The 8,520-nt window shown below is 55.3% G+C and overlaps 1 protein-coding gene across 2 annotated transcripts; it reads left to right on the top strand.

Moving 5' to 3' along the window:
• Positions 1–4,634: 4,634 nt before the first annotated feature.
• On the top strand, positions 4,635–7,761 carry ISLR (immunoglobulin superfamily containing leucine rich repeat). 2 transcript variants are annotated; one of them, NM_001080729.1, is made up of 2 exons: positions 4,635–4,917; positions 5,741–7,759. In NM_001080729.1, exon 2 carries the CDS (start codon positions 5,742–5,744, stop codon positions 7,026–7,028), a length of 1,287 nt encoding a protein of 428 aa, NP_001074198.1. In that variant the 5' UTR covers positions 4,635–4,917; position 5,741; the 3' UTR covers positions 7,029–7,759. The 2 variants fall into 2 exon arrangements, with proteins under 2 accessions (NP_001074198.1, XP_005222002.1); XM_005221945.5 differs by lacking the exon at positions 4,635–4,917 and adding an exon at positions 5,431–5,539 and having other exon boundaries at positions 5,741–7,761.
• Positions 7,762–8,520: the final 759 nt, after the last annotated feature.

Here is an 8,520-nt window from a genome sequence, read left to right as displayed (position 1 = left end):
GCCATGATCTTAGTTTTCTGAATGTTGAGTTTTAAGCCAACTTTTTCACTCTCCTCTTTCACTTTCATCAAGAGGCTCTTTAGTTTTTCTTCACTTTCTGCCATAAGGGTGGTGTCATCTGCATATCTGAGGTTATTGACATTTCTCCTGGCAATCTTGATTCCAGCTTGTGCTTCCTCCAGCCCAGTGTTTCTCATGATGTACTCTGCGTGTAAGTTAAATAAGCAGGGTGACAATATACTCCTTTCCTTATTTGGAACCGGTCTATTGCTCCATGTCTAGTTCTAACTGTTGCTTCCTGACCTGCACACAGATTTCTCAAGAGGCAAGTCAGGTGGTCTGCTATTCCCATCTCTTGAAGAATTTTCACAGTTCATGGTGATCCACACAGTCAAAGGCTTTGGCATAGTCAATAAAAGAGAAATAGATGTTTTTCTGGAACTCTCTTGCTTTTTTGATGATCCAGCGGATTTTGGCAATTTGATCTCTGGTCCCTCTGCCTTTTCTAAAACCAGCTTGAATATCAGGAAGTTCACATATTGCTAAAGCCTGGCTTGGAGAATTTTAAGCATTACTTTACTAGCGTGTGAGATGAGTGCAATTGTGCGTTAGTTTGAGCATTCTTTGGCATTGTCTTTCTTTGGGTTTGAAATGAAAACTGACCTTTTCCAGTCCTGTGGCCACTGCTGAGTTTTCCAAATTTGCTGGCATATTGAGTACAGCCCTTTCACAGCATCATCTTTCAGGATTTGAAATAGCTCAACTGGAATTCCATCACCTCCACTAGCTTTGTTCGTAGTGATGCTTTCTAAGGCCCACTTGACTTCACATTCCAGGATCTCTGGCTCTAGGTGCGAGACCCTCACACTTGAGCAATGGAGAGGGGTGTGTGGAGAGGAAGGTGGAGGGTGGGAAAGGAAACAGGAGTAGAGTCAGCCGGGGGCCAGGCATGCTCTGTCTGGGCGGGGGCCTCTGGGTGGAGGCGAGAAGATGGGGCCTGGCCTATGCCCCCAGTTACAGCCTCGGGAGCCCCCACGAGGAGCTGACGCTCAAGCTTTCTACCCCTCATACCCACAGTGTGCACGTACCAACAAGCACACATGGAAAACCAGCACAGTGCGTGTAAATAGAAATGATTGTGCATGAACACACATGTGCACACAAACTGCTCACGTGAAGGTAGACGTTCATTAGAAATTCTAGAACATCAGGGCTGAAGGACATCAGACAGTCTCATCTGACTCCCACACGAAAAAGAGAAACTATTCTCAATGGCCCAGGACAGACTCTCCTTCGGGGGAGACCCACAGGCTTACCCAGGTCCCTCCAGGAGCAGCTGAGCTCCCTCCCAGTTATTCCCACAAGCTGTGTGGAGAGAGAGTGAGGTTGGGATCAAGACCCACCCGCCCTCTTGGCATGATGGCAAAGCCCTACCACCACGGCTGCCCTCGCATCTGAGTGCCTGCTGTCTCCTTCCTCTCAAAGCTGATTTCCAGGCCCACCAGACCTTCTCTCTCCATCTCCTTTGCTGTGTCTTCCTTTCTCTACCTTCATTCTAACTCTGGTTCTTGGTGATTCTGCGTTTTCTTTCACCCCTCCCCATCTCTCTGTCTTTCTTTCCTTGGTCTCTCAGCTTCCCTCCGTTTCCCTCTCTGCTGGGCTCTATCCCTCTCACTCTATTTTCTTTCTCTCTCTCTCCAGGATCTTTCTTTGCCTTCCAGGAAAAGCTGACGTGGCTCTGGTCACTCAGCGGGAGTGAGGCCTCTTTGGGGTGGGGGCTTCAGGAGGGCTAAGCCGCTGCAGCTGGGGAGGGATTGGCCGCCCAGCGGGAAGGAGAAGCTGGAGGGATGGGAGGAGAAAGGGCTGGGCTTCCAAGGAGGGCTGGAGAAGGGGGAGCCGGAAGAAAAACTCTGGGAAGAGACGAGCACCACCTCCCCTGTTAGGGCGATCAGCTGTTCCAGCTGGCCTGGGACTGTCTGGACTTTAACACCGAAAGCCCCATATCCCAGGACTGCTGGGCACTCTACCCTGAGGCCTGCAGGAGCCAGGATGGGGCAGGCAGGAAGGGCTTCCAGACCTGACTCCTTCCCTCCCACTCCTCACCTCCCAATTCTCCCTTCCACTGTTGAAGGGCTGCCAGGTATCCAGAGATGGTGTAGAGGTTTGGGGTCTGAGAGATGCTCTCTAGTCCTGGGCCTTTATGCCCGCATCTGTGATCTAGGGACAGTCAGGGTGTCCACACACTCACCAAGGACCCCCATCTCCAGGCCCCCAGGGAGCTTCTGGCCTGGGAAGAGAAAGGGGAGCTGACTCCCAGCTGTGTCCTTACCTGCTCACATCATCTCCTGTGGGACGGGCTTTGCAGGAATAACTTGATAAGATGATGGCATCCGGAGAGCCAAGGGGCTGCCTAGGAGGTGATAAGCCCCACCCTTGGAGGCGTGCCACCGCTTCTCAGGCTCTGTGGTGGGTGGCCCCACGTGGCCCACTGTGAAGTGCCTTGGAGGACACGAGATGCTTCTTAGTAGAGGCCCACTGCGTCCCGGTGGCCCTTGTCTTATTGTCCTTCCTGGGAGAGGAGGGTCATGCTGCCCGCTTTTTACCCTCAGGAGGTGATGGGATCTGGGCAGATGCGGGAGGGTTGTCAGTGACTAATGGGTGCAGACTCAGTGGGCAGGTTACTCTTGCTTCTCCTGCCATAGCCCCCGTTCCCCCCACACCCCCACCCCCAGCTGTTCTGCACGGGATTCTGAGGGTGGCCTAGCGCTGGGTTACCATCAAGGTCTTTGACAATGTGGAATGAGGTGCAAGGACCCCCAGGAAGGCCGGTAACATGCTCACACACTCAACAGAGTGCGGATCCCCCACGCACGCTCATGCTCACGCTAAGTCGCTCAGTCATGCCCAACTCTGTGCGACCCCATGGACTGTAGCCTGCCAGGCTCCTCCGTCCATGGGATTCTCCAGGCAAGGGTACGGGAGTGGGTGGTCATTCCCTCCCAACCCAGGGATTGAACCCATATATCTTATGTCTCCTGCATTGGCAGGCAGGTTCTTTACCACTAGTGCCGCCTGGGAAGTGGGTCCCCTACATTGTGTGAGATAGCCTTAAAATGTCCTAAGGAACCCGGTCTGGACCCAGAGTCCCTATCTGTACAAGAGGGTGTGGAGAAGGGAACCTCCAAAGTGCTTTCACTTCTGGCATCTGATGCTCACCCAACTCACCCACTCATTGAGTCAAGAGCTATTTATCGAGCATCTTCTCTTGTGCCAGGGATTAACAACAACTGGGAGAACAAGTAGTCTGCCTCCAACAGGCTTCCTCTCTAGTACAGGGATCTCCCTTTAAACACGTGAGAGTACATTTATGTTGAGTGAATGAACTGAGAATACCTCTAAAAGGAAAGACAATTCTAAACAAGTAAAACTAACAGTGGGGGGAAAAAAGCAACTTGAAGAAATAGACAATGCAGATAGAAGGACACTTTTTTTAAAGGCTATTATTAGCTTCAGAGAAATAAAATATATATATACATGAAACAAGAACTGGGTGTAAGTCTCCTCCCCCGCAAGGCAGTTAGAGTTGGGACAGTGGAGTTCAGAGAGCGATGCTGCCTCTCCAGACAAGCAGCGCCAACGGTGGGGTTTCAGGTCCTTTGGGAGGCCCCAGAGAGCATATTACAGGAGGAGCAAGGTCCTCAACCTCACCTGGCTGCCAGGTGGACAGTCCTGGGTGATAGAACCATCTCTGTGCCTGAGTGCCTCAGAGTCCCCATCAGAAAGCTGAAGCCCAGCCGATTCCTGTCCGGAGCTTCCTGTTACCCTACTGGAGTGCAGTCACACCCCTGCCTGCCTCCGCCCTCCTCTCCCAGCTTGGCTCATCCGGAGACCTCCCGGGACTTCAAGTGTTTAGGGCAGCCCAGCCTTGGAGCCAGCAGGCAGGCGTGACTTGGGGTGGCGGGCTGGTGAGGAGGATGTGTTTTCTTACAAAAACAGGTCTGAAGTTTTGGCTTCTCCCTGAGACTCTGCATCACGGTGGGTGTTTTATACGCTTTGGCCTCAGCTTTTCACTGGAACACACCCACCACCCACACAGACACATGATCACAGAGATGCACATTCATTTCTACACATAAACACACACACACATGCCCAAATATACGAATTAGACTCACGCACATCCACACAAACACACGAAGACTTAACCTCACAACCTGCACGAATACACACACTCAAACATTCCCAAACACACAAATTCACACATACATCATCTCACACCCACATCCACACACACACACACATACAAACTCATCCACACACAGAGATGTCACAGCCACACTCAGACATGCACACAGTCCCTCACATGGTCCCAACTTGGAGAATGCCCTCTCCTTTTTCTCCTGTTCAAAGTGAGGTTAAAAGTCCCCCACCTTCCATGGGATTCAATTTCTCACCCCTCCCTCCCATAAAGTCCTTCTGGCCCCATCTTTTCTTGGGTCCTGTCCAGCTAGTGCTGTGTCTTTAAGGAAGTTGAAGCTGCTAAAAGTGAGTGAGAGAGAGAGAGAAGAAAAAAACAAAAAATTTGGCATCTTTTCCCCCTCAAGTTTCTGGTGTCACTTATGAAACACGGGTCCTTGTTGCTGCAGAGAGGCAGTTTTGCTGGAAGGAGGGAGTAAACGGACTGCCTGGGTTCTCTTCCTGCAGCCTTGTCTCAACAGATGGTCTCAGGCACCCTGTCTGGATAAGGGCAGGCCCAGGTGTGCAGACTGAAGGTGGGACAGGGACCAGGCTGTCCCTTCCTCCAGCATCGTCATCTTCCCTTGGCCCTGCAGACTGTCCAGGACTAACTCTTTCTTTGTTGCTCATTGGTTCCATCTTAGAAGAAGTTCTGCTTGACTAAGAAAGAGTAGTTTGAAGGTAAGTCAGCGGCAAAAGGGCTCTAAGGTCCAGTGGGAGGAGAAAGCAGTCTACTGGGCACGGGGGCTGGGCACTTTCCTGTTGGTTTGGTGTGCTCAGACAATCCCTTGCTTGGATCTGTTCAGGGGCCATGGATCCCTCTAACAACCACAGCTCTGGAAACCCCAGCAGTATTTGGGTTGAGCCACTGGCCTCCTCCAAGCCAGCTGAGAGGTCCTGGCAGGGGTTTACTTAGGCAGCTGCCTGGTGTAGTTTGGACCGAAAAGGCCAAGGGTGTGAGTCTGTAGAAAGGGTCTGGTGTGTGCTGTGGTCACGGCTGGTAGGAGCGGGAGAGCAGTGGGTGGGGCTCATGGGGGTGGTGTGCGCTGCACAAGGGGCCTTGTCTAGGCCAGGGGGCAGAGCATACCTTTGGGGGGCTCCAGGGGGAGGGGCTGTGGCCAGGATGTGGGAGGGCAGGAGGGAGGCTCTGCCAAATGCTGGGGGAGGAGGTGGCTGGAAAACAGATTTCAAGTCACAAAGTCAGCTAGGAGCCAGCCGAGGCAGGGAGAGCTCTCGGCTCAGAGAAGGAGCTGGGGTCCTCTTCCGTCCTATCTTCGCCCCCCTCCTGACTGCGTGACCTCGGGCAAGTCCTGGACCTTCTGTGGGCCTCAGTTTCCCCTTCTGTAGAATGGGGGTGGTGGGCTAGGTGGTGTGGGGGTGTCTTATCTGGATTATGTGGGCAGGGCCTTCTGATGGGGAAGAGCTCTGTGTCAGGGTGCTGAGAGGGACAAGTGCCTTCTGTGGGTCTTTGGGGGTCACCTTGTAGGCATGTCCTTCTCTGCAGGATGCAGGAGCTGCGTCTGCTGTGCCTGGTGGTCCTCGTGGGCCTGGCACAGGCCTGTCCAGAGCCCTGTGAATGCGGGGAGAAGTACGGCTTCCACATTGCTGACTGTGCCTACCGTGACCTGCAGGCAGTACCATCCGGCTTCCCGGCCAACGTGACCACGCTGAGCCTATCGGCCAACCAGCTGCCAAGCCTGCCGGGGGGCGCCTTTAGGGAGGTGCCCCGGCTGCAGTCGCTGTGGCTGGCCCACAACGAGATCCGCAGTGTGGCCGCGGGTGCCCTGGCCTCTCTGAGCCAACTCAAGAGCCTGGATCTCAGCCACAATCTCATCTCCGACTTTGCCTGGAGCGACCTGCACAGCCTCAGCGCCCTTCAGTTGCTCAAGATGGACAGCAACGAACTGACCTTCATCCCCCGCGATGCCTTCCGCAGCCTTCGTGCCCTGCGCTCGCTGCAGCTCAACCATAACCGCCTGCACACGCTGGCCGAGGGCACCTTTGCCCCGCTCACTGCACTGTCTCACCTGCAGATCAACGACAACCCCTTCGACTGTACCTGCGGCATCGTGTGGTTCAAGACGTGGGCCCTGACCACGGCCGTGTCCATCCCAGAGCAGGACAACATCACCTGCACTTCGCCCCACGTGCTCAAGGGCACGCGGCTGAACCGCCTGCTGCCGCTGCCCTGCTCCGCACCCTCGGTGCAGCTTACCTACCAGCCCAGCCAGGATGGGGCCGAGCTGCGTCCGGGCTTCGTGTTGGCACTGCACTGTGACGTGGATGGGCAGCCGGCCCCTCAGCTCCACTGGCACATCCAGACGCCCGGTGGCACCGTGGAGATCACTAGCCCCAACGTGGGTGCCGATGGGCGTGCCCTGCCTGGTGTCCTGGCAGCCAGCAGCCGCCCGCGCTTCCAAGCCTTTGCCAATGGCAGCCTGCTCATCCCTGACTTTGGCAAGCTGGAGGAGGGTACCTACAGCTGCCTGGCCACCAACGAGCTGGGCAGCGCGGAGAGCTCGGTAAATGTGGCCCTGGCCACACCAGGTGAGGGTGGTGAGGACGCGCTGGGGCGCAGGTTCCAGGGCAAAGCGGCCGAGGGGAAGGTCTGCTACACGGTCGACAACGAGGTGCAGCCGTCGGGTCCAGAGGACAACGTGGTCATCATCTACCTCAGCCGCGCCAGGGGCCCCGAGGCTGCAGCAACAGCAGAAGGGGTCCCTGGGAAGCAGCCCCCTGGGCTGCTTCTGCTGGGCCAGAGCCTCCTCTTCCTCTTCCTCGCTTCCTTCTAGCCCCACCCCTACCTGGGGGCTTGTTGACTCCTGCCCTGACCGATGGCTGTCCCTCACAAGTGGTGCGGGGGCCTGGGGGTAGCAATTCTTGGAGCCTGCATCAGGGACTTCCCACCTTCCTACCTCCCCTTCTCATCCCTTCTGGGACACTCAGCAACCCCACTTCTAGACTTGCTCAAAGCTAGTGACTAGGATGGAATTGAATCCCCTAACTCACCGTCTACGGTGCTAATTGCTGCTAACCACACTGCACATGCTCCTCTGTCTCGGGGGTAGCATGCCGACCAGGCAATGCCCTAACCACCCAGGGGGAGCCCCACTGATGGACTTCCAGGCACTGGGACTGACAAGCTCTCAAAGGCTATGGTCAGGGCCTGGGGCTTGGGGCTGGGCAGGGAAGTAGCCTGAAGCAGATTGGCACTGGAGATGTAGAATTAGGCGCAGAACAAGTGGCTGGCGTGGCTTGGAGGCTCTCTGAACTGCTTGAGCTCCTGCTGACCTTCCGTGTTCTCTAACAACTTGAGGGCTGGGGAGTCTCTGCCCTCAGACAGGACTAGAAGGCCCAGGATGGTGCTCATCTCCAACTCTTCCTCCCTTGGTGTGCCCCTCCATCCTGGATTCCTGCCCTGCCTTCCTCTCCAGGTACACATCTATCGCCTGCCTTCCCCCACAACCTTGGGAGAGACTAGCCAGCCTGGGGGCGGCAGAGAAATAAATAGCATTTCTGATGCTCCCCTGCGTCTGCCTCGAGTTTTGTCTGGATCTAGGTGCCCTGCTGCCTCCAACCCTGCCCCTTTCCAGATTAAAGGGTGCTATGCTTAGGGACAAGAGCCTGTGAGAGCTCTGAAGCCCCTGACCAGAGCCCCCAGAACTGCTGAGACCAGCAAAGTGGAGACAGGGAGGCCCAGGAATGTAGGGTAGCAGCTGTGAGACTTGGAGTCTGGCCAGCCCCCCTTCCCCTCCTTCTACACACAGTATCTCCCCATCCCCCATCAGCTTGCAGCTCCCGCTGAGCTGCTGTCACCAGAGCACAGGTCGAGGATGACTGCACCTCTGATGGAAAACAGGTCGAGGATGACTGCACCTCTGATGGAAAACAGCAGGATGGAGCCAAGTCCCTCGTGCTGTGTTACCTTGGGCGAGTCACTGCCCATCTCTGGACTTTGGTTTCCTCAGAAAACAAAGGATGGGGTAGGACATGGTAATGTCAAGAGTTTCGTTGACTCTGAGTATCTAAGGCCTTATAATCCTAACCCAACGTGGACCCCTTGACATCTCTGGCTCTGTTCACCGCTGAGCAGGCTTGGCTTCTTGTAGGATGTGGGCCTAAGATCTGAGTCGGGGGCAGCTGGGGAACATTTGTACCCTGACTGAACTAGCTACTCGCTTGTTTTAAAGTCACCTGGGGCCCCCGTACCCTCAGGGTGAAGCCGGAGTCTCTGGTCAGACATTCCTGGCCCCTCTGACTGGCTCTCTGAAGTTACCCATCCCC

Source organism: Bos taurus, chromosome 21 (assembly GCF_002263795.3).
Source record: "Bos taurus isolate L1 Dominette 01449 registration number 42190680 breed Hereford chromosome 21, ARS-UCD2.0, whole genome shotgun sequence".
Taxonomy (NCBI): Eukaryota; Metazoa; Chordata; class Mammalia; order Artiodactyla; family Bovidae; genus Bos; species Bos taurus.
Note: the sequence above shows the minus strand (reverse complement) of the source record. Positions and strands in the feature narration are given on the sequence as shown.

What these genes read in the sequence shown, in the direction of transcription:
- ISLR (XM_005221945.5), top strand. Translation starts at nt 5,742, where the DNA reads ATGCAGGAGCTGCGTCTGCTGTGCCTGGTGGTCCTCGTGGGCCTGGCA.